The sequence below is a fragment of the Bufo gargarizans genome, chromosome 4, assembly GCF_014858855.1.
Source record: "Bufo gargarizans isolate SCDJY-AF-19 chromosome 4, ASM1485885v1, whole genome shotgun sequence".
NCBI classification, from domain to species: Eukaryota; Metazoa; Chordata; class Amphibia; order Anura; family Bufonidae; genus Bufo; species Bufo gargarizans.
In genome coordinates, this window is record NC_058083.1 from 180,168,894 (window position 1) to 180,195,894 (window position 27,001).

The 27,001-nt window shown below is 42.9% G+C and overlaps 1 protein-coding gene across 8 annotated transcripts in view; it reads left to right on the forward strand.

Moving 5' to 3' along the window:
• TNIK (TRAF2 and NCK interacting kinase) overlaps positions 1-27,001 on the forward strand; it is a 313,379-nt gene that overhangs the window by 140,566 nt on the left and 145,812 nt on the right. For all 8 annotated transcript variants that reach the window (XM_044288827.1, XM_044288829.1, XM_044288832.1 and 5 more), the window contains exons 4-9: positions 3,873-3,998; positions 7,728-7,838; positions 16,723-16,813; positions 18,954-19,084; positions 22,415-22,469; positions 26,295-26,373. In XM_044288827.1, the coding sequence (XP_044144762.1) occupies positions 3,873-3,998; positions 7,728-7,838; positions 16,723-16,813; positions 18,954-19,084; positions 22,415-22,469; positions 26,295-26,373 (593 nt within the window). The remainder of the gene's footprint in view (positions 1-3,872; positions 3,999-7,727; positions 7,839-16,722; positions 16,814-18,953; positions 19,085-22,414; positions 22,470-26,294; positions 26,374-27,001) is intronic.

Consider the following 27,001-nt stretch of genomic DNA (forward strand, 5'->3'; position numbering starts at 1 on the left):
TGCAAGGTGTGGCGCTGTGCTTGGTAAGCATGGAGAAGGCCGCCTCGCTCAAAGGAGCGCCGCTGCCAGTGGCGTAGGGAACGCCATAGCAACCATAGCAGTGGTATGGGGCCCTACGCCACTGGGGGCCCGTCCGTGTCGACTTCTGTTGAATTTTTTTATTTATTTTTTATTTACACACACACTACACACAGGCAGCCAGGCCCGAGCCGCGGACCGCCCGCCCACTACACTAGACTAGTGTAGTGGGCGGGCGGTCCGCGGCTCGGGCCTGGCTGGGGAGGAGTCAGGACTGGAGCAGGGTGCACGCAGGGCCGGGCCGATACAGTGGCTGGGGAGGCTCCAGCCAGGCCACTGAGAACTCAGAAGATCCGATAGTATATTCTAACCCCCAGGCGTTCCCATGGTGACGGGGACGCTTGCCTGGGGGTTAGAATATACCATCGTATCTGAGTTTTCACGAGCTCAGTGAGATCGTAAAAACTCAAATCCGATGGTATATTCTAACCCCCAGGCGTTCCCATGGTGACAGGGACGCTTGCCTGGGGGTTAGAATATACAGGGCCACGCCGCTCACAGCAGTATATTTATAAACTAATCAGTAACTACTTTAACTTTAATAATTGCTCATTGCTGAGCTCTTTACTTGGATTTTTTGGACATCTTACTCTGTAGGCTCCTCCGGTAACAGCAGGCAGTGCGGGGGTGGCGCTCACTCACTTACGTCACATGCCTGCTCCTCCCACTAGGCGACGCAGGCGCGTGATGTCAGTGAGTGAGCGCCGCCCCCCGCACTGCCTGCTATTACCGGAGCTAAGACAGAGTAAGATATCCAAATAATCCAAGTAAAGAGCTCAGCAATGAGCAATGATTAAAGTTAAAGTAGTTACTGATTAGTTTATAAATATACTGCTGTGAGCGGCGTGGAGGGGGATCTGTGGATGGCACTGTTTAGGGGGGGGATCTGTGGATGTTACTGTTTAGGGGGGGATCTGTGGATGTTACTGTTTAGGGGGGGGATCTGTGGATGGCACTGTTTAGGGGGGGATCTGTGGATGGCACTGTTATGAGGGGGGGGGGGGAGATCTGTGGATGGCACTGTTTAGGGGGGAGATCTGTGGATGGCACTGTTTAGGGGGGAGATCTGTGGATGGCACTGTTTAGGGGGATCTGTGGATGGCACTGTTTAGGGGAATCTGTGGATGGCACTGTTCAGGGGGGATCTGTGGATGGCACTGTTTAGGGGGGATCTGTGGATGGCACTGTTTAGGGGGGATCTGTGGATGGCACTGTTTAGGGGGGATCTGTGGATGGCACTGTTTAGGGGGGATCTGTGGATGGCACTGTTTAGGGGGGATCTGTGGATGGCACTGTTTAGGGGGATCTGTGGATGGCACTGTTTAGGGGGGATCTGTGGATGGCACTGTTTAGGGGGGATCTGTGGATGGCACTGTTTAGGGGGGATCTGTGGATGGCACTGTTTAGGGGGGGATCTGTGGATGGCACTGTTTAGGGGGATCTGTGGATGACACTGTTTAGGGGGGGATCTGTGGATGGCACTGTTTAGGGGGGATCTGTGGATGGCACTGTTTAGGGGGATCTGTGGATGGCACTGTTTAGGGGAGGGGGGATCTGTGGATGGCACGGGGGGAGGGGGGGGCGATATATTTTTTTGCTATGGTGCCCATGCATTTCTAGCTACGCCCCTGGCCGCTGCCTTCTCACAGTTGATCAGCGAGGGTCCACGGTGTCTAAACCAAACCAATCAGATACTAATGACCTTGAGGATAGGTCATCAGTATCAGATTCACTGAAAAATTCTTTAAGGGGATTGAATGAGATTAAAATAAAATTTAAAAAATAAAATTTAAAAAATAAAATTCTTGTCTGGTATTACAGCTGAGCCCCATCCACTTAACCCATTGATAACCAGATCTGTAAAGGCCATGAAGGGGCATTCCATCTTTTAGATATTGATGACCTATCCTCCAGTTAAGTCGTCAGTATCAGAATAGTGGAGGTTCAACACCAAGCACCCCCACCAGTCAGCTATTTTCGGCAGCCTCCGGTGCTGTAAACTGTGGACAGGTAGGGAGCTGAGCTGCAGTACACCACCACATCCACTTCTCCTTACAGAGCGGCATTGCAGATGCATAACCACAGCCTATTCCATCCCCAACTTTTATCGCGATCAGCAGAGATCCTGGCAGTCAAACCATCACCGATCAGGCACTTATTGGCATTTATCTTGTGGATAGGTGATAACTATTGATTATTGGAAAACCCCTTTAACTTAAAGGGGTTATCCAAACCTGAAAAACCCACCCACAATCTCTGGGCCCCTCATACAGAGAATACTTGCCTGTTCCCCAACGCCTGTGTCCTCCCTCCACTGCCTGCTGTTGGTTGAACCCCCCTGTCAACGGATGTTGTGATAGGCACGTCAGGGAGATGCAGTGACGGTCGTGGAGAGATCCGGAAGGACACAAGCGTTGGGGACTGAAAGAATATTATCCTTCTCTATGCACCGTGATTCCTTTCTTTGTCCCCGAAGACAGGCGCCCGGAGAACGTGTCAATGACAGTTGCAGTATGATGTCAGAAACAGTTCTATTTATTGTTTGTCATACAGGGCCTTATATACTTTCAAGCATACATACAAGAATAGCTGCAGCTCTCATTACAATAGTAGCAGTTCCTTATAAAGACAGGAGGTAAATGTATACATATACGTATTCTCTGTATTAGAGACCGGGTATTGTGGGTGGGTTTTTCAGGTTCGCATAACCTCTTCAAAGCAGCATGAAAGTACTAGGATTACTAAATTCACTTCACATTATCTATTTTTTATAAAATCCTAAAAGTTCTTCAGCATCACTGCATCCATCTCCCAGCAGTATAGAATATATATACATATATATATATATATATATGTATGTATGTATGTATGTATGTATGTATGTATGTATATGTGTGTGTGTATATATATATATAATATAAAATTATCCACTTATTGTCAAAAATAACCTACCCAGATGCAAAACTCGGTAGGTGACCACAGTAGACACTGGGTCTTCCACCAAGAGGGTGTAAAAGTGCTTCCCTATCAAAAGGCTCTCAGAGGCTACTTTTGGGTAGGGTACCTTTTTGTGAGGGACCGATGACTGCTAGACATGCGTGTACACTGTAAGATATTTTACCCAGTTGACAGACTTTGGGAGGGGACGTATAATTGGACTGAGAGAAGCAGGATGGTGGTTTTGAACAATTGCCTGCCATCTGACCTAGCTATTAGGAGATATTGGGAACAGTGGTTACATGAGGGCATGCACACACAGCAACTCTTCCTTGGCCTGCCCATTTTCCAGATTTATTGCCAATTGAGCATGTATGGGACTAGCTATGGCAATGCACGAATGTGCAGATCTACAGGCCAAGCTGCAACATCTGTGGGCAAATGTGCTGCAGGACACCATACAGAGCCTGTATGACTCCATGTCCAACCATATCTCATCTTGTATTGAGGCTAACAATTTCCGTGGTGTAAGAAAAGAATAAAAAATGTAAACACCCTCGCACATCACCCCCTTCCCCCTTGATGTACCTGTACACCCCACATGACTGCAGCAGGCAATCACTTGCCTCAATGGTATGAGACCTTTTAAGGCCAGTGATTGACTTCAGCAGTCACGTGAGGTATACGGCACACCACTGCTACAACCATGTAACCAAAAAGTGTCAGGGAGGACCAGAACATGGTGCTGGCAGCAGCTGGGGATAAAACTGGTGTGTATAGCCTCTTTTGTTATTTTATAAAAATTCTGTGTGCTTTGTGTGGAATTCATTCTAACCATGATCCTTTTCATTTTATAGGATGAAGAAGAAGAGATCAAACAAGAAATTAACATGCTCAAGAAGTATTCTCATCACAGGAATATTGCCACATATTATGGGGCATTCATAAAAAAGAACCCCCCTGGAATGGATGACCAGTTATGGGTAAGGGCACTTTGAGCCAGATTTACTAATCCGATCTAAAATGTAGACGGCATGAACTTAGGGAGTCTAAAGATGTGCTAAAGTTATCACAGTGGCTGGATGATAAATTTTGTGTATGGCTAGATGTTTTTTTCTCTAACTTTATACCACCCTATAGGGTGGCTTACTTTGCCATTGGATCTCTATAACCAGGTCTATGGCACATGGCCCCGTTACTCCATAAAAATTTTAGGAGGACAGATTGCAGCAGACCCTAAACTTCTCTATTGCTTGAACTTTACGCCTCTGCTTACTAAAGTCAAAGCACAAATCAGACAAATCCCATTCACTTTGTGGGTGGGGAGTAAGAATATAGTAATATAGTAGAATCCTTCCCAGATTTCTCTATACTATGCAGGTGATCCCAATCTCCCTCCCACAATCTTTCTTCTTTGTAACCTGTACTTTTTCATCTCTTTTCTGGAGTAGAAAACCACCGAGACTAGCTCTTCTCTCCTCTCGCAGAAAAAAGAAAACACTCAGTTTGCCCTCCCAGATGTTTGTTATTATTACAAAGCAATCCATCTGACCTAATCTAACAACCCAAACCTCTGAAACCATCCATCCATACATATTGACCTAGAAAAGCACATGCTCTCCCAAATCTCTGGTATCTGACCCTGCCTCAATCACCAATATACTCACCTTAGAAAATATTAAAGTTTGGCATACCGTCTTCTCAAATATGGTCAACACAGAGGAGCCCGTCTCCCCTGATGCCCATTGGTATTATCCCCCTCCAGAATCCCTGTGGTTTCACCTAATCTCTGTCCCACCTGGTTACCTACTAACTGTTTAGACTCTCCCTGCTTCTACCAAAGGTTAAAGGGAACCTATCCTTCCTCCACTCCTTCAATTGTAAGACAACTTATAGGTGCTTTTCCCGATCTGTCAAGGCACCATTACAAGACGTTCTCTGTACCTGAAGCTTATTCTATTTAAAATATTTTACTCCCTTCTTCTCTTTCACTTGTCCTCCGCAAAGCCTTTTTTTGTACAAGACTGGGAACATGAATTAGGACAGCAATTTTCAGATGCAGAAGTTAGAATCACACTGAACCACACTCTCTTGGTTTCTCCCAATGTGTCAAAATTCAAGAAAACTCCTACAAACTTCTGATTCGATAGTACCAAACTCCTGCCTACTTAAAACAGTAATTGCTGAAGATGTGGCGACTCTACTGGTAGCAACAGTATCTTCATATCTGGTTTGCCTGCCCACCAATCTCTCAATTTTGGGATAAAATATGTAAGGAGATCAAAATAATCTTCAAACAAAATTTAAACCTTATTACTTTGTCTTCCTAACCCGATTTTAAACCATCCAAACAATGCGTCACCACTTTGATCATTCAAATTGCAAAACTTCTTATCCCCCTGTAGCTGAGAGTTTGGTATCCAAGCCAAATTTCTCTCCTTCTGGGTCTCCTGGTCCTCCTACTCTAATTCTGATCCATAATAGTTCCCTTGATCAGTAGTTCCCTTGCATAAAATGTTGACTCTTAGGCCTCATGCACACGACCGTTGTGTGCATCCGTGGCCGTTGTGCCGTTTTCAGTTTTTTTTCGCGGACCCATTGACTTTCAATGGGTCCGTGGAAAAATCGGAAAATGCACCGTTTTGCAGCCGAGGCCGTGATCCGTGTATCCTGTCCGTCAAAAAAATAAGACCTGTCCTATTTTTTTGACGGACAACGGTTCACGGACCCATTCAAGTCAATGGGTCCGTGAAAGAACACGGATGCACACAAGATTGGCATCCGTGTCCGTGATCCGTGGCCGTAGGTTGCTTTCATACAGACGGATCCGAAGATCCGTCTGCATAAAAGCTTTTTCCGATCTAAGTTTTCACTTCGTGAAAACTCATATCCGACAGTATATTCTAACACAGAAGCGTTCCCATGGTGATGGGGACGCTTCTAGTTAGAATACACTACAAACATTGTACAAGACTGCCCCCTGCTGCCTGGCAGCACCCGATCTCTTACAGGGGGATATGTTAGCACAATTAACCCCTACAGGTGCGGCACCTAAAGGGGTTAATTGTACTATCATATTCCCCTGTAAGAGATCAGGGCTGCCAGGCAGCAGGGGGCAGACCCCCCCCCCCCCTCCCCAGTTTGAATATCATTGGTGGCACAGTGTGCGCCCCCCATCGGGCCCCCCCTTCCTCCCTCTAAAGTTAGAAATCGTTGGTGGCACAGTGTGCGCCCACCATCGCCCCCCCCTCCCTCCCTCTAATGTTAGAAATCGTTGGTGGCACAGTGTGCGCCCACCATCGCCCCCCCCCCTCCCTCCCTCTATTGTAATAAATCGTTGGTGGCACAGTGTGCGCCCACCATCGGCCCCCCCTCCCTCTATAGCCTATAGCAGTAACAACATTGGTGGCAGTGTGCGGCCTCCCATTCCCCCCCCCCCCCCCATCATTGGTGGCAGCGGAGTTCCGATCGGAGTCCCAGTTTAATCGCTGGGGCTCCGATCGGGGGCGATGGTGGGCGCACACTGTGCCATCAACGATTTCTAACATTAGAGGGAGGAAGGGGGGGCCCGATGGGGGGGCGCACACTGGCCACCAACGATATTCAAACTGGGGAGGGGGGGGGGGGGGGTCTGCTGCCTGGCAGACCTGATCTCTTACAGGGGAATATGATAGTACAATTAACCCCTTTAGGTGCCGCACCTGAAGGGGTTAATTGTGCTATCATATCCCCCTGTAAGAGATCGGGTGCTGCCAGGCACCAGGGGGCAGTCTTGTACAAAGTTTGTAGTGTATTCTAACTAGAAGCGTCCCCATCACCATGGGAACGCCTCTGTGTTAGAATATACTGTCGGATCTGAGTTTCACGAAGTAGCTCATATCCGACAGTATATTCTAACATAGAGGCGTTCCCATGGTGATGGGGACGCTTCAAGTTAAAATATACCATCGGATTGGAGAAAACTCCAATCCGATGGTATAAAAGAACTCCAGACTTTACATTGAAAGTCAATGGGGACGGATCCGTTTGAAATGGCACCATATTGTGTCAACATCAAACGGATCCGTCCCCATTGACTTGCATTGTAATTCAGGACGGATCCGTTTGGCTCCGCACGGCCAGGCGGACACCAAAACGACTTTTTTTTCATGTCCGTGGATCCTCCAAAAATCAAGGAAGACCCACGGACGAAAAAACGGTCACGGATCACGGACCCCGTTTTTGCGGACCGTGAAAAAAAACGGTCGTGTGCATGAGGCCTTAAGCTCACCCCTTTCCCGCTAAGGGTCCTTTTACACAGGCTGATGCCATGCCAATGACAAGTGCTGATCGATGATTTACAAGTCATTCGTTTAAAGGGCCTTTCCGATGGCCATATGCAAAACGAATAGCGGACAAATGATGATCATTTGGTCCCCATTCCCTTTGCATATTGTCATCTGCACATCCCCGTTTACACAGAAAGATGTGCTGCTAAAAAGTGCAGATTTTAGATGCTGAAAAAGATTCACCTGCCAAGAGTATTTTGTGGCACCTTTACACAGTGCCATTGATTTATATTTGTCCCTCTCTAAGAAGTATTCATTTGTCATATACCGTAGCAGCATTATTAGAGAAGGTATCATTTACATCACATGGGTTAAAGTGGATGTAGGTTTTCAAATTTCTGGCTCACTTTATCCCATGTCTGAAATGTGCTATTTGCTTCTCAGCTGGTGATGGAGTTTTGTGGTGCTGGATCCGTTACAGATTTAATCAAGAACACCAAAGGCAATACGTTGAAAGAAGAGTGGATTGCGTACATTTGCAGGGAGATCTTGCGGGTAGGTCCTTGATTTTTATATACCGGTGTATTTTTAAGAAATGGTCACACCAAAAAAATCCACTCAGTATTCATAACTCTTCAGCAGATAATTTTTTGTTGCACGTGAAGAAGTCTGTTCCATGGAGAATCCTGTGATGCAGAACGATTTATTAGCTTTTGGCCTCTAAAGTAGAAAATCAATGTTGTTACACCATTAATGGGAGGACTGAATAATTATTATTCTGTACACTTTTCAGTTTTGTCAATAACTATTGATTCCTCCTGAATTTTGTGACTGCTCCTTAAAAATGTTTGTTGTGGGGTTAGACATACTACTAAGCTACACGAAGAAGGAGAATTAAGAAGGGTGAATAGATATTACTTCTGTGTTTCATAACCTGGATAACATCCGTGTTCATATTTCCATCCTTTTTGTAATTAAAGAGGACTTGGCACCAGAAGGAGCATATGTGTTTTACTTAAAAAATCATTAGTTCTCCAGAAAAAAATGTAAAAATAAAAAATAAATAAAGTCTTTGTAAACATCCTAGACTCCCAGGAGAACTTCTGATTAAGGCTACTTTCACACTGGCGTGTGCGCCCCGTTGCTGTATTGCGGACCGCATTTGCGGATCCGCGATACACGGGTGCCATTCCGTGGGCATTCCGCATCACACATGCGGACCCATTCACTTCAATGGATCCGCAAATCCGGAGATGTGGAATGGTGCGGAACGGAACCACTGAACAGAACCCTACGTAAGCACTACGGAGTGCTTTCGTGGGGTTTCGTGCCGTACTTCTGTTCCGCAAAAAGATAGAACATGTCCTATCTTTTTGCGGAACGGCCGGATCGTGGACCCATTCAAGTGAATGGGTCCGCGATCCGCTGCGGCTGCCCCGCGGACTGTGCTCGTGTATTGCGGGCCGCAAAACGGTAACGGGGCACACACCAGTGTGAAAGAGGCCTAAGGCTACTTTCACACTAGCGTTAATATTTTCCGGTATTTAGATCCGTCATAAGGGCTCAGTACCAGAAAAGAACGCTTCAGTTTTCTCCCCATTCATTGTCAGTGGGGAAAAAACTGAACTGAGTAGAATGCTCCAAAATGCATTCCGTTCCGTTTAGTTGCGTTCCCATACCGGAGAGCAAACCGCAACATGTTTTAGTTTGCTTTCAGTCCTGGGATGCGGAGCAAGACTGACCCGGCATGACCCCCAGTGCAAGTCAATGGGGACGGATATTTTTTCTCTGACACAATAGAAAACAGATCCGTCCCCCATTGACTTTCAGTGGAGTTCATGACGGATCCATCTTGGATATGTTACAGATAATACAAACGGATCCGTTAATAATGGATGCAGACGGTTGTATTATCAGTAATGGAAGTGTTTTTGCTGAACCCTGCCGGATCCAGCAAAAACGCTGGTGTGAAAGTAGCCTAAGTCATTCCCGTCAGTTTTTCTTCCCCTTCATTTAACAAATGTTGCATGGAGAATTTTTTAGGGCCATGTGAATGTATCCTTAGAGTTATTAAACCACTGGCACTGATGTCCAATGGACTAAAAAAACAAATTCATATTTACATGCAGGTCCACTCCCCTGCTTGAATCAGCGCCCTACATGAGCGTACACTTATGACGAACTGCGCATGCGCTAGTTCCACAGTCTGTCTCCAGTGTAAACCAATGGAGGCTTCAGGTGGATGGAACTCTCCATCAGAGGCCATCTTCGGAAAGTGTCAGGAAGCAGGTGAGGGATCATGCATGTAACTATGAATTGGTTTTATTAGACCATCAGACATCGGTGCCAGTGGTTTAATACTGCTTATTACTAGCTGCATACATGTGCTGTTCCCAGAACATGGGCAGCTGGTAATATAAACTGACCAACCCCTTTAAGCCTTTAAGCACTCCATCAGTGTCAGTAGGATGTAAAAAAAAAAAATCCAGAACCTGCTGCCCTAGATATTGGAATCTAAATAATCTGTCCTCATGCTGAAGCATCCCAGGCCACAAGAGGTTGTAGAAAGCACCATTATAGGAGCAGTATACATAGGACTTACAGCCTGAGACAGAAGCAGTATCCTGGGGTGCCGTCGCTTTGTGTCTTTGTATTGACCTGGTATTTGCATTCACTCGAATAGGGCTGAGCTGCTCCCAGGCCACGTAACAGATGAACCTAGGCTAAGCTGCAAGAAGGCCGCAGTGCTACTGTGAGTGCCGGTGCTTCTCAAACAGCTGATCAGTGGGGGTCCCAGGTGTCAGACCCCCATCGATCAGATACTGATGACCTATCCTGAAGATAAGCCATCAGTATAAAAGTCTTGGAAAACCCCTTTAAAGAGGTTTTCTTAGAGTAGAATAATGATGACCTACCCTCAGGATAACTTATCAATATCTGACTGGTGGGGGTCCTGATCAGCTGTTTGATCACTGTTTACCCTGCATCCTTCTCTAAGCTCACCAAGCACAGTGCCATACATTGTATAGTGGCGGTGCTTGGTATTGCAGCCCAGCCCCATTCATTTGAATTCGACGAGCTGCACGTAGGCCATGTGACCGATGACCATGTTGTCACTGGCCTAGGAAGAGGCTGTAGCCTCATGGAACAGCTGATTGGCAGGGGGCCCAGGTGTCAGACCCCCACCAATCAGGTATTGATGACCTGTCCTGAGAATAGGTCATCAGTATTCTACTTCCGTAAAACCCTTTTAAAGAACTGTCTGGGCAACCCTTTCCATCACAACCCCTGGCTTTGGTTGCAGATCTTGAGGCTGCTGTGAGCCCTCCATCTACGCTACTGTGGAAGCTTAAATGTTGACCGATTTTTATTTTATTTTTTTCTAATGGTCATCTGCTGTGTATGCAGCTAATAATGTGAGCAGCCATTGTATTCAGTGACAGAACATGGTTCACTGCGGGGAAGTGAGTGATTAATATTCATGGGTGTTTGGAAATGGTAATTTGGTAGTTGCGTCTGATAAATGAGCGACTTGTTGCAGAAAATGACTAGTAGTGAGTCAGCATATTTACGGGCATTATGTAGACAGGCGTGCAGGGCTTGACGTTGACATTTACTAAAGGCTGGATGATGACTGGCATGAAATGGGCTCATTGTGTTAGGGACTCTCTTAATGATCCTCGGTCTTTGTTTGCTAACAATTAAAAAACAAAATATTGTAAAAATTATGACAAGAAGCACGGTTTGTAAGTCCTACAACCAGCACGTTATTACTCTATGTGATATCTTCCAGATCCTTTAAAGGGGTTATCCAATGAATATTGTAAACAATGAAAGTCATACATAATAGTACATGGCAACCTTTTTCTAACACCCTGTACCTCATACGGATCCTGAGATCTCCCCATTCATTGCTCCAATTGTTCTGCTAGATTTAGTTAAGCTGGCAGTTTAGGGGCATGTCCTTTCTCAGGGGGCATGTCCTTTCTTCTGCCCCTAGTAGCAGTTGAAGGATGGAACTGAGCATGTGCTTCCATCTCAGTGAGCAGGACAGAGAAATTAGAAATAGATCACACAGCAGGTGGCGCTATACAGAAAGATTTTATTGAATAACGTGCAGTTACAAAAGTATTCAGATCCAGGTGCTGGTTTGAAAACTGTAGAATATTTTTTTTATTTTTTTTGGACAACTTCTTGAACATCAAATGAGTGTCTGAAGAGGTGAAAGTTCTATTCTTCTCCAATATGTGTATGTATGAATTCAGTGCAGTTTTTAACATCTAAGAACTCGGTGCACCAAAAATGCAATTGGCCAATCCAAGTTCTACTGCGCAAAGCCAAGGGCAGTGTTTTAATATCTTATAAATGGTGCTACTAGGCACTAACAAAGCAGATGCGGGGGTTATTCAAGGAAAAGATGAATGTTAGACTGCTGTAAATAATTGATTAAAGGGATTATCCAGGAAAATATATTTATGATGTATCCTCAGATCTGCTGGGATGCGACACCCGGGACACCGGCCTAGCAGCTATTAGAAGAGGCCTTTAGCACTGCAGCCTCTTCCCAGGCCAGTGACATCACCATACATCTGTCTCATGGCCTAGTTACAGCTCAGCCCCATTCAAGTCTATGGGGCTGAGCTGCAGTACCAAGCCCTGCCGCTTGGAAAGCTGCCGGGAGCCCGCAGCGTTCACCAGAGCTTCTGTGAGGGCAGCGGCTCCCTGAAATAGCTGATCATCAGAAATGCTGAGACTTGGGCCCTCGTGGATGTGATAAGGCCCCTTTCACATGAGCGAGTATTCCGCGTGGGCGCAATGCGTGATGCACACGCATTGCGCCAGCACGGAATCCGGACCCTTTTATTTCTATGGGGCTGTGTACATGTGCATTGGTTTTCACTCATCACTTGTGCGTTGCGTGAAAATCGCAGCATGTTCTATATTCTGTGTTTTTTCACGCAACGCAGGACCCATAGAAATGAATGGGGCTGCGTGAAAATCTCATTGCATCCGCAAGCATTGACATTATACTTAGCATTATTACTTATACTTACCATGTTATAATGGAAAATAATAAAAACTACAAATCACCAAACCCAAACCCGAATTTTAGTGAAGAAGTTCGGGTCTGGGTACTACATTTAGTTTTTTCTCACGTGCGTGCAAAACGCATTGCACTCGCGCGGAAAAACCTGAACAACGGAATGCAATCGAAGTTAAAACTGACTGAAATTGCGTGCCTACTTGCACGATTTTCCCTGAACGCACCTGCATCGCATTCGGCCCTCACCCGGGATGCCCATGTGAAGGGGGCCTAAGAGTATATCCAGTAATTTTTCCCTTGCAGGCTTTGAATTATGTGCATTACTGAAATTTGTGTGTAATCCACATCAATTCTGCATTCCGTTATTTCCATTTGGAATGTGTGTTGCTATTCATACGGTCATAGATTTTTTTCAGAGCGGATTTGAAATCCATGACGGGTCACGTCTTGACGCGTAAAATCACAGTGGGTAGCCACAAGCGGAATTGACCCATTGCATGAGACTAATGAGCATGTGGATCCGTGGCAGTGCAAACTGCGAATCCATAAAAGGAAAATGGCCAACCTCCTGCGAGACTTCAGGGCCAGGCATGAGTACGGCTTCACTACCAGGCCCTGTCAGTCAATGGTGGGGGGGTGGCAAGAAGGGCAGTGAGCGGAGCCTCTGGGAGCAGCGAGGTGCAACAGTTCCGCCCTCGTTCCTCCAAGAGGCTCATTTGCTTATTGTAAAGCATCAATTTTTTCAAGAATGCAGGCTTGTAGAAAGATGGGACCAAGACCATGATGTTCAACTGTCAAGCGCACATGCCTTAGATGAGACGGTTTTATTGCGACGTGTCTGATGACAGAACTCCTTTTAAGAATATATACCATGCATCACTTACCACACCTGACTGTAATACCTCTGCATTTTATAGGGGTTTATGTATACCACAATTATATATATATATATATATATATATATATATATATATAACCATTTTCCATCTAAAGAACTGGACTAAAATTGTGCTCCTATTTTAGGAAAAAAAAAAACTCCTTTCCAATATTCCTATTGAGAGCTCTACCTGATTGTGACTTTGCTGGCGCACAAAATGGGTCACAGTGTACTAAAAATAATTGCACCTGCTAGAACGCTTCATTTATTATCAAAATCAGCCCCTTAGAAAATGTATTTCAGCTCCGTACTGTATAAAGGTTTACTGATAATTATAAAATGAACCCTGCTAATATATCTCGTGCACAGCCTGATGTATTACCGCCTCTATGTGGGCTGAACCACAAGCTGTGATGAGGGCTAATTGCAAGCTGCACATCTCTGCAGAGAAATGTTGGGGAAAAGCACAGTGGTCATGATTCTTAATTAAGAAAAGCACAAACATTTCACAAAAGCCATAAACAATGTTAATTACTTAGCACCATAGACAAAGAAAATCTATTTTCCATTTATCTGTAAAAAAATAAAATAAAATCCGGCACTAAGGGCTAAAAAAACCTGTCATGTTTGGCCCTGATAAGTACTGTTGTCCTGGTACTTTGTTTTCAAATGACGTGGCCTATTTGGACACATGGACATCTTTGAGAAGGGCCACACATCCTATTCTGAGTCATATAACATACCCTCTCAACTTTGATTGACAGGGCCAGGTGCAATGAGGTTTTCACTGCCTAGCCCTGTCAATCAAAGTGGAGAAGACGTGGCAGTTGCAGAAAGAGCAGAGCCTCTAGGTGTAATGTCGACGCCCCCGTTGCTCCTAGAGGCTCAGTTAGATATATTATATTATTATTTTTCTCAGCAATGCGGGCGCATATGAACATTGGACCAGTACAGATGCCTTTAGCTGCCAAGCACACATGTAACAGGTCAGCCAGTATCATAGGTACAAATCTGCTGACAGATGCGCTTTAAGATGGCCATGTGAAAGTTACTATCTCTCCTGAATTTGCCATAAACATTCTTGTCCAGATCGGCACACGTGCACATTTACTACTGTAGATATAGGTTGGTAAAGGACCCTATGCACATTAGACTATTGTTGTTTGAACCCGCTCTATGATCGGTCTATGATCCGAACGTCAATTCGCTCAGCATTTCTTACCAGTGGTCAGTGAAAAACGGACCAAACGTGGACGCCATCTGTGTTGTGTCCGTATTATTCCACGGACCCATAGACTGTAATGGGCATGTTTAGTCCACATCATGGACCTCGGTAGTGCATGCCAACGTGATTTATTTCACTGACCTGTGAACAGACACGTTAAAATCAATGGGTACGTGTGCTGTCCGTGGAAAATGTGGACAGCACACATCTGTGAAATATGGAAATGTAAATGAGTCCTAATAGTATATTTGGACAGTAGTTATCTAAACCACTCCACGCCTGTACGGCTTATTTACACATTGCATATTATTTGTGGATTTTCCTGCAGAATACAGTACCAGCTAGGCAGATGAGATTTTCAAAATCTCATCTACATGGTGTAGAAATTCTCTGCGGGGAAATCAATCTGCGATGTAGATTTTGAAATGCGCAGCATGCCAATTGTTTGTGCGGACTTTCAGTAAAGACTGCCCTTAGCAATGCTCAGGGTAAGAGCTGGAGAAAATTTGTGACAAAATCTGCAAGTAACACATGCAGAGACGCAGCAAAAACTGCACAACAATCTATGCGGAAAATGCACATAAAATACACTGCCATGTGCATATATTCTAAAACTCCTAATGCGCTGCAGGAGCTGTTAATGGGCTGACTTGTTCTGCTAGATATTTTTCCAAGCTGGCAACTCATAGGGTGTTTTCTTTCTGCTGCAGCTAAGCTGGCAACTCATAGGGTGTTTCCTTTCTGCTGCAGCTGGTGGTAGTTGAAGGATGGAACTGAGCATGTATGCCAACCTCAGTGAGCTGGATCTGTTTAGTGGCACTATACAAATAGATTTCAGTGATTAACTCAGTGGCTATGCTACTTTTTTAATTATATGCAATTACAAAAGTGTTCAGATCCAGGTGCTTTAAAAAAATATTATACTGTATGTGGGGCAACCCCTTTAAAGGGAACCTGTCACCAGGAAGCTGAGCAGATTGATACATAATTTAATGGGAAAAAATTCAGCAAAACCTGTCATTTATACATCTAAAGTCAGTCATACAGAGTTAGCTGTCAATCATTGATAGGACCGCCCACATGACTCCTAAGCCCAGAAAGAGCATTACAAGTTTTGCCGAATCTTTTTCCTATAAAGCTATATATTATTCTGCACCGCTCCACCTGCTCTATAACATACTGCCTGCAGATTGGACGACATTTCATGGTGACAGGTTCACTTTAAGATTATTATTTTCAATAACCAGTCCCACCTCACTTATCCGAAGGAAAAAAGTGCATCCTTGCAAATATAGTTCTAGATTATTCAATACACCCCATTTAGTCAGCAATCTGTAATGCTGCACCTGCTGACTAGCATAGATCAGTATTGAGGACCGTGTCAGCTCATCATATGAAATAGAAATTGACGGAGCATTGCTAGAATATGCCATTGGTTTCTGATTAGTGGGGACCTGATTGATGAGGGTTTGGATTAACATTCTGATTGGTTGGGGCTCCAATCTCTGGGTTCTTCACCAATCATAACGAAGTTACCAAGGTACCCTATGCTCTTGAATGGGGCAGTGCGCCAGCTCAGGGTTGCCAACTTTCTGGACAGTCGGTAAAAATAGGCATCTGCTTTCCTGTGTCCATAAAAATATAAAAAATGTGTCCATGATTTTTGGAGGCTGGGGGTTCTTGACTAGATTATTTTGGTGGTAATTATTATCATTTTACCGCTCACAGTAAATGCTGGTAATGAGATCTTATCAGTATATTGAGCTATAGACATGTATATTACCTATAATCATTATCGATCATTATGTTTTTCTAATTTGTCCATAAAAAATGTTGGCTGTCTGTAATTTTGGGATAAGTTGTAGCGAAAAAATAAAATTTCTGTTTGGCAACCCTGCTCCAGCTCCCTGCACGGTGGGTGGCCGGCAGTGGCGCTCTGCAGGGAGTAAGGTGGTCCCAGAGATCAGATTGTCATGAAATATCCTACTCATAACATTAGAAAATGGTTAGAACTGGCAGATGTCCTCCTGCTAAACCATCTTATTGGTACGTATATGGAAATATTCTTGTTATTTTAATTGCGCAGAAAATGCCTGTGAATAAACTGCAGATCAGCGCGCCAGATATGCTGAAAACTGCACTCACGTTGCAAATAGCTGCAAATGCGTCATTAAAAGCACACTTTGAGTGCAGAATACCTATTTTTCGGTGACAAATATGCATTGCTGTGCTAATTCATTCTTTTACCTTGAGGTACAAATTACTTTCTACTTTTCCTCATCAATCTCTCCAGGGTCTGAGTCATCTGCACCAGCACAAGGTGATTCATCGAGATATTAAGGGGCAAAATGTCTTGCTGACAGAAAATGCTGAAGTTAAACTAGGTAAGAGAAGCTGTGAATTAGAATGAGCTCTGGAAACACATGTTTCCTGCTTAGTTGTACTTTCCTCTCCTGTCACGCGGATGCAATGTAAATGAAATAACATGGTTTACTGCAGGAGGAAGCTCTCGCTGCTCATGTCATGGTGGCCTTCACTATCACTTGTTACACAAGTGTGATAAGCAGGCTTCAAGATGCACAGCGGAAGAATACTAGTCTGCTTTGGATAACGTTGATCTATGCGCTCCAGCTCTATGTTGGCCTTATAGGGCTAAACATTTCCACAGGATTTTTCATAAATACCTGATAGATGCTGGTCCCACCTCTGGCACACAAAGGACCAAAAATGTTTATAAATTTGAAGATGTTATATATAATACAAGTGTTTATTTAGAGAAAGGTGCGATACCCCCAACAATCAGTTGATTGAACGGGCAACGGTGCTCCGGTAAAAGCTTGGCATCTTCATTGGTTATCAGTAGAGTTGAGCGTACCTGCCTTTTGGCAGGTTCGGGTCTGGATACAGGGAATATATGAATTACGTAATAGATTCCTTTCTTATGTATGGCCAGCAGAACTGAACCCTCAGAGTTGGCCATAGACTTGTATTATGCAGCATGCTGGCATTGAATTATCTGATGGGTTCCGTGAGAACCGAATCCATTACGTAATTCACTTAAACTCTGAACCCAAACTCGAACCTGCCAAAAGGCAGGTTCGCTCAACTCTTGCTGTGGGTGTTACTAGCTTTGAATGGGAATGAATATGACTGAACTGTAGTACTAGGTATAGCTGCTACAAAATGTACAGAGCAGTGTCTGGTTTATAATGAAGAGGCCACAGGACTTGCAGGAGTGCCTTCGCCCCTTCATTCAGCTGTTCTGTGAGGTGCTGGGAGCTGAACCTCCACCAATCTGATGTTGATGACCTACGATTAGCAATATTAGAGTCCCGGAAGTATCTTAAAATAGATTTCATGCTAGGAGCCACAGTCATACCCACTGCAGTTGATAGCATATGCACTAAGCACACTTACAACAACATTAATTTAGCTCAGACAATCAGTGGATTTCTAAAATGTAGAGGACTTAACTTAAATTTGTAAATATCCTTATTGCAGATGCCTTCTTGTACGTGGCGTGACCAAATATACTAATCTTTCAACTTGTTTTTCAACTTTACCTTTGTTCAGTCATAACTGTGAAGGAACAGTTATGTTTGGTCTACACTAAGGTCTCTTTCAGCCATAGTATTCCCTGTTTCAGCCTCCCAGCTAGATGCATTTCTCTCAGAAGCAGTGGATGTCTCCTTCTGCCAGTACTGTATGCAGTGACCTCACTTCCCTTAGTTCTCACTATGTTTGTTTTCTTCTAGGAAGCTCAAAAAGCTGATAAGGAGGGATAAATCACACTTGCAGAAAAGAAAGGAGGCTCTTGTGATGTTCAGAAGTAGTGTAAAAGCAGTTGTTTTATCAGGCTCAGGATCTCAGCTAGCTCTGACATGCCCCCACTTCTTCTCAACTATCTTCTGAGTCTCTGTTATCAGGCATGGAACTTGCCTGACAGCATGCAATGCAAGTTAGGTGGAAGTGAGACCCCTAGTGGCCATAACTTTACAGCTTTTTTTCAGGTGGATGCTGGCATATTTTTTAATTTAAAGGGAACCTGTCACTGGGATTTTGTGTATAGAGCTGAGGGCATGGGTTGCTAGATGGCCGCTAGCACATCCGCAATATCCAGTCCCCATAGCTCTGTGTGCTTTTATTGTGTAAAAAAATCGATTTGATACATATGCAAATTAACCTGAGATGAGTCCTGTATGTGAGATGAGTCAGGGACAGGACTCATCTCAGGTTAATTTGCATATGTATCAAATCGATTTTTTTACACAATAAAGGCACACAGAGCTATGGGGAGTGGTATTGCGGATGTGCTAGCGGCCATCTAGCAACCCATGTCCTCGGCTCTATACACAAAATCCCAGTGACAGGTTCCCTTTAAGTGATTTGAAATTTGCTAGTTACACAATTCTCTATTAAATGAAATGAAATGAAATGTACAGTGACTTCTTAAATTTCCAGTTTTGGTTGACTCCTGTCTTTTTTTTTTTTATTGACTTTTTTGTCTTTTTTTTGGGGCCACAGTGGATTTTGGTGTGAGTGCACAGTTAGACAGGACAGTAGGAAGAAGAAATACTTTCATTGGTACTCCATATTGGATGGCTCCTGAAGTCATTGCCTGCGATGAAAACCCAGATGCAACCTATGACTTTAAGGTAAGTTATGCACAAATGTTTCAACACTGTTCATAGTTGCAGACATGTCCACCCTTACCTTTTTTTTTTATTTTGGCTAAAAACTTATTGCGAAACATTCAAATTCAAATTGAATACAATTCAATACACTTGCGAAATTCAATACAATATCACAACATGCTTGCAAAAGCCTTGACAGGCTGCAGTGCACAACACAACCACTGGGTGGCCACACATATAGTTATATAAGGTAGACATCTCGTGACATAGTGTCATGAAATCATGCTTTTTTTTTTTTTTTTTTTTAAGTTGCTCATCTCATGTCACACATCTTGGGATTTGTTATAGGAAATAGAATAGATAAGGAAGGGCACATAAAAAAAATTGGGTTATTTTTTCTGTGGGTGTTAAGCATTGTAGGACTTGTAGAAATCTGTCAAGAGATAAAATCCTCAGTATTTATAATTAAGGGTATCATGAAGTTGACAACTTTTAGCCATAATAATGTTCTGCTTGTGCAAACTCCTCCATGGAATATGTTTTCTTGGAGAAATGAATCAGATTACTAGACACCCCAGGCAAACTGAAGCTACAGCAAATCCTCTTCTACTCAGTCCCGATTCCAAAGCAAATGATGCAATCTTTCAGAGGAACTTTGCTGAGTTTGTGCCTTGAGTTAAATTGCCATCTGCAAGTCTTTCGCAGCTTATTCATACCTCTGTTCTGCTTACAGTCCTGCTTTCTACTTTTAATTTTCTCTATGCAAACTTTGGGACTTGCAGATTTTAACAGCATCTTTTATTCAGAAGTTCTGTGAACAAGTAACACAGAAAACGCACATTTATAGTTACAAAATTCAGTAATACAGTAATACAAATTGGATCACTGTAGGCAGAAGAATTCAGCCTATACTGATCCAACAAGTAATGCAGAAAATACCGCGGATGCACTATCTGGCCTGATAAGAAATCCTCGTATTCTTCTGCTATTAAATTTAATCCTATTAGGAGCTTAAATTCTTGTTGAAATTCTTTAAATGGTCCTTTTTTATGTGCAGCTTGATTGTATACTTATTGTCTGTCTGTGCACAGGCTCTGCTAATCGGAGAAGCGTCTGCAAAGGCGTGGACCCAGTGAAAACAGAGCCTGTGCCCTTGCAGGAAATTATCATTCTCTAAACACCGGAAATGTTCACTCAGCCAATCACTGGCTGGGGCTGGTCAGTACTGTGGCCAGTGATTGGCTGAGAGGGCATTTCCTGTGTGTCAAGACTGTAGCGGGAAGTAGAGAGCAGTTGTGACATGGGTAGCATTGGACCAGCAGGGGTGGGGATTGGTAAGGTAGGTATTACGGTAGTTCTTTTGTGTTTTGAAGGGACTGTGAACCCACTACCACTTATATTATGCTGGAAAACCCCTTTAAGATGAGGTAGTGCCACTCCATCCTGCAGTACTGGTGAGCCTAGCCTTAAAAGTGAATTCCCATCTTCTAAAATGATCTTCTTCTTTTTTTTGGGTTCAATAATCTTTGCTGAATTTTTTTTTTTTTTTTTTTGTATATTTTATTTGTCAAAGCTCATTCTTTCTAGTAGAGTTCCAAATCCTCTTTATAGACATGGAGTTAATTGTATAAAATTCTGGTTGCCTGTTACTACCTACTGTTTTAATGTTAAGTTTATTGTGTGCAGCCACAGTTATATAGTTTACCTCATATTTGCCTTATTTTATAATTTATTCTCCTATGTCTCTGCAGAAGAGATTAGTATCCCCAAAAAAAGAGCTTTGACCTATATAAAGCATAATAATAGGAAATTAATCGGCAGAATATTGTAAAGCTATTAAAATAAAAAAAGGGGTGGGAACATTCACTTTAATGCCACTTCCACACAGTCAGTATTTTACTCCAGTGTTTGTAAGCCTAAGACCTCATGTTCTAATGGCAGAACTCTGAGCCTGACCCCCAGATTTCTGCAGCAAATTTGCAGTTTGTCATACAATGGGGCTAACCCATCTGTGGCCTCATCAGTTTCAATGTAGGATCCATTATAGGAATTCTTTTTTCATAAGGCATGGATTTCAAATCCAGAGTTGAAAATTTCACACATCCCATGAAAATCAATGCAAGTTGTGGGTGGATTTCACCCAGAATGCTGCACATATTCCTCTGTGTGAACATGCCTTAAAAACCATGTACAGGTATTTTTTTTATATGATTGCTTGTTACAAATGTTGGCTAAAAATCTTTTTTTCAATTGGCCTTTATAAAAATATTGAGCTGTTCTGTCGCAAAGGGTTAACTGGTTCTCCAGCTGTGTGACTGATACTTTCACTTTATGCTGGTCATCTAATAAACCTTGTCTCTAATAAACTACTAAGAGGTCATAAACATTTATTTAGGCCACATTCTTATCAGTAAGATAAGAACTGAGCTCTAATGAGTGTTTATAATGTTAGAGAGCAGAGATAAAGAGCCCGTCTGCTCCTGGTCTGACGGAAAAAGACAGAAAATCCGAAGGGTGCTACTACAGTGTGTCAGCTCTGTGCAAAAAAAAAAAAGGATGCCATATTTTTTTAAATACAGACCAATTAAAAAAAATTTTTTACCTTAAAATAAGTACAATGCAATAATAAAAAAAAAAATTAAAGGGGTTGTCCGGGTTCAGAGCTGAACCCAGACATACCTCCATTATCACCCCTCTGGCCCCCCTTACTTGAGCGATTTAGCGCAGGGCAAGGAAGTGCATCGGAGTATGAAATGCTCCAATGCTAGCCTCAGGGGGGCTGTCTGGGTGCAAATAAGAGTATGTCCGGCTTCAGCTCTGAACCCAGACAACCCCTTTAAGGATACTAAAAGCTGAGCCTCTACCACATTGCAAAAAATGTTACTGTATTCCTGTGCCATTATTTCAGAGGTTCATAATAATGCAGATCATATTCTTTGCCCAGTAAAAGTTTTTTTTTTTCCAGCCAAATTTATTGTGAATAAGTGCTGCAGTCGTACACAGCTGTCCCACTTCAAGCTTCATTTCATTTCACTGGGAAAGAAAAATAATAAAATCTAGCAAAGGAGCAACAGCCGAGGCAGCAAGTGACAAACTATTCATCTTGTTCATTGTTGTTGTTCATCAGGGTTGAAAGCCGCAGCCCATCACTATCGGAGAAGCATTTTCCATCAATATAGACTGACAGAGCCTTTACTTGTCCATTATTCTTCCTCCCAAATAACACTTCTATCCAGAAAACAGAATATTGCTGAGAATAGATCTTCTCATATACAAAGCTGCAAATCATTTATAAGTTATGTATTGCTTAAAAAAAAAATTGTGCTGAAAAGTCATTTTTTTGTGTTCTAGAGCGATTTGTGGTCCTTAGGAATAACAGCCATAGAGATGGCAGAAGGAGCTCCTCGTAAGTAAATCAGAGCTGCAGTTTTACTCTCCATACTATTATGCACATCAATAGGATCAAATAAAATATTAAAATATATGTGCAGCTACAGGGATTGTCTGACAGGTTATCTATATCTGATTGGTGGGAGTCCGACTCCTGGCACCCCTCGCCGATCAGCTGTTTGAAGGGACCACAGTGCTTCAGTGAGTGCCTCACAGCTTATTAAGCACAGCGCCGTACATTGTATAGTGGCTGTGCTTGGCATTGCAGCCTTGGCCCATTCATTTGAAAGGAACTGAACTACGCTTAGGCCATGTAACTGATGAATGTAAACTCACTGGCCTCGGAAGAGGCCACAGTGCTCAAGCAGCTGATCAGTGGGGGCACTGGAAGTCGGACCCCCACCGATCAGATGTTTATAAACTATGTTGAGGATAGGCCATCAACATGAAAATCTCAGACAATTCCTTTCATAGCGGTTTATAAACAATAAACCTGTACCACAGTAAAGGTCTATTCACACTGCATTTGCATGGACATACAGTACTCTTATTAAAGAAGCATAAACTGCGCATGGTGTACATTTTTTGCTGGATCCCCATGTATAGAATACAGACGCTATTCTCTTTTGGAAATATAATCATGGCGAGTATGACATATGTTTGACATATGCGCCCTTTCCTGGCTCATATGCCAAATGCAGCATGAATGCAATAAAAACTTGTGTTGAAAGGGTCACATCAGAGTAAGGGGATAGCTGCTGGTGTAGAATGAAGTTATTTTTATTTTTATTCAACTAATTACGGGCTCATTTGTGTAATTAAACAGAACTTCACTATCAAAATGCAGTGCAGTCTGCAGGCAGCATGTTACAGAGCAGGAGGAGGTGAGCAGACTCATATATAGTTTTATCAGTAACCAAGGGAGGACTGGCAACTTTAAGTGGCCACGGAAAAACTACTAAGTGGCCCCGTTTTGTAGTAGAGTCCAAATTGATGGAAGGCAGGGCCAGCAATACTTACCACCCCAACAGAGCCAAATACGACAGTGCATCACAAAATAATGCCAGCAGCACAAAATGCATCCCAAAAAACTTCCACTGGGCAGCCGTGAGGAGGGCCCAGAAGGCCCCCTGGGCATCGGCCCACTGGAAAATTTCCCTGTGAGGTCTATGGCCAATCTGCCCCTGTCAGTAATGGTTCAATAAGGCCTATTGCACACAACTGTATGACTTGTTTTCAGTATTTTGTGGTTCGCAAAAAATACGGATGACATCCGTGTGCATTCAGTTTTTTCCGGAACGGAACATCTGGCCCCTAATAGATTAGTACTATCCTTGTCAGTTATGCTGACAGTAATAGGACATGTTCTATCTCTGAAAGGAACAGAAATACGAAAACGGAATGCATACGGAGGACATTTTGTTTTTGTGGACCCATTGAAATGAAGGAAACGGAAAAAATAAATAAAACATTCTTGTGCATGAGGCCTAAAACTTAATTTATGAATTTAAACTTCTGTTCTTTTTAGGTGTAGAAGTCATGTAGGCAGTCCTAACAGTGATTGACAGCATTCCCTCTATGTTTAGTCATGCAGATTTAGCTGTCAGCCACCGCTAGGATTGCCTACATGACTCATACACCTAAAGCAGAAGCTTAAATGTATAAATTAAAAGTTTTATTGAAGCTTTTCCAATAAAACTATATATCAGTCTGCTCAGCTCCTCCTGTTCTATAACATACAGAATTATGCTCCTTTCACACGGGCGTGTTTTCCGTGCAGGTGCAATAAGTGAGGTGAACGCATTGCACCCGCACTGAATCCGGCACCATTCATTTCTATGGGGCTGTGCAGATGAGCGATGATTTTCACGCATCACTTGTGCGTTGCGTGAAAATCGCAGCATGCTCTATATTTGTGCGTTTTTCACACAATGCAGGCCCCATAGAAGTGAATAGGGCTGCGTGAAAATCGCAAGCATCCGCAAGCAAGTGCGGATGCGGTGCGATTTACACGCATGGTTGCTAGGTGACGATCAGGATGGGGACCCGATCTTTATTATTTTCCCTTATGACATGGTTATAAGGGAAAATTATAGCATAGCATTCTTAATTCAGAATGCTAAGTAAATTAGGGATGGAGGGGTTAAAAAAATAAATAAAATTAAACTCACCTCATCCACTTGTTCGCGCAGACCAGCTCATGTTCTTTCTTCTATTTTGTGGACCTGGGAGGAAAAGGACCTTTGGGAACGTCACTGCGCTCATCACATGGTCCATCACCATGGTGCTGGACCATGTGATGAGCGCAGTTATGTCACCAAAGGTCCTTTTCCTCCCAGGTCCTCAAAGAAGAGGAGCCGGGTTCTTCTGTGAAGAAGTCCGGGTTCGGGTCTGGGTACCAAACATGCCGATTTTTCTCACGCGCATGCAAAATGCATTAAAACGCTTTGCACTCGCGCAGACAAATTGTGCATTTTCCAGCAATGCCCGTGTGAACCCAGTCTTACACTGCAGTTTCATGTTGACAGCTTCCCTTTAGCATACTGTACACTGATTCTTACTAAAAGCAATAAATGCTAATTCTTGTGTTTTGTGTTTTTCAATAATTTGTTGTCAAAATCATATTACTTATGTAAACTTTTATTACTGAAGAAATTATGAAGGCAACATAGCTTATTTCTATTGAATGGTTAGGGAATTATCATTAGCATGCTGATGGGATGGAGACTGATGGTATTAGACAAATCCTGCCCATAGGGAGCTCACCTAGATGTAGACTGTGGAGCCAAGTATTACCATCAGTCTGTTCATCTTATTGCTAGTCTTATTAATCTCTATTGTCTTGTCCTGTTCGACACCATTGCTTGCCTTCTTTCTTAGTCTTTCACCTGTGCAAGAGGATGGTGCTTATAGATGTCTCACCATCAGTGCACACAAAGTACACTAGACTAGAAAAAAGGCTGCGAAAAATATCTGCAGCACAAATTTGCAAATGCAATCACAGCAAAATGTACAACAAATGTACATGAAACTTGTGGATTCATTATGTATCTTACTGCGGCACATCACTCAAAAAGTAAGAGTATCAAATAGTAGAAAAATGCATTTCATATGATTTTTCTCTAGCTACATTTTTGAAATTTCAATAATGGTATGAAGACTTTTTGATATCACTTGTACCTTTAAAGGGATATTCCCCACAATTATGGCATATCCAAGCATATGTCATAAATATCTGATAGATGCCACCACTGGACACCAGAGGCAGGTAGAGGATGAATGGAGGGTACACATTCTCTTCTATGGAAGTTTACCAAGCATAGAAGTAAATGGACAATATATCACAATCTGGAAATAGGTGTGGGTCCTTTGGATATACCATAAATATCTAAAATGGGAATACCCCTTTATGTTGTAATGAAACAATATCTAATACGGCTTTCACATTACATGGTATTACTCTTTATTCCTTTTCTATACAGACCTGCACGCACTTCACATCACCATAATTTACGGACTATGCATTTGTCATTTTCGATTTATTTGAATTTTTTCTTTCCGAAATTGTGTTAAAAAGAGGTTTTTGTAGTCGTCCCCTTAAATCAGTCACTTCAATCCCAGCAAAAGCGTCAAGTGTCATTGGTGTAGTGCCTAGTGTTAAGACCTCCATTTCAGTGGATTAGTGTAAAGGCTCCTAAAGCCCTAAGGTGTTAATAGCAGGTACATTTTTCTCCCACTATAAGCCAATTGCCTAAAAATTTCATTTTACACGTACGTCGAGTGCAAAATGTTTTCTTGCTGTCGGTTTGCCGTCTCTAACGTATTTTTTCTTAACCTTTAGCACTCTGTGATATGCATCCCATGAGAGCCCTTTTTCTAATCCCTCGGAATCCAGCTCCCAGATTGAAATCGAAGAAATGGTGAGTCATAGTTGAGACTGATTTTCCTGAGCAAGCTCTGTGTTGGCACTCTGTCCGTACATGCATAGAATATATGAGATCTTCGGGATGAGAGACGGACTGCTTCGTACACAGTAAACACCTATGTGCATGCATTTTTCTACCCTTTTACTGTTTTGTTGCTGTTTGCTATGCATGCTCGGTCTTCAGGCTCTTACTAGTTGAAACTTGATTTGGCAGTGTCTCTGCATATAGTATAACGTAATTTCTCAGTGGAAACAATTTGTCATTCTAGAAAGGCATGGTTTATCTTGAAGGATTAGGAATGCATCAGCTTGAATAGCGTTTAGACAGGGGATGGGCTTCTCACATTGCTTAGACAAAATCTTAAGAAATCCAGGCCATGGTAGCGCTGAACTTACTCTTTACAGCTGTTGTTTTTCCCCCCGTTGGGATACATGGCATTGAAATGAAAAGGAAGATTGTGCTGTCATTTTTTTTAAAAAAAAAAGCTAAATGTTTTATCTTTGGAGTAGAATATTGTCTGAATTCTTGTTTTTCCCTGTATGGCTGTCATGTAAGTATACCTGCCAGCCAGAATACATGGTATAAAGTAGTAACGCTATTGCTTTCTATTTTTTTTTATAGT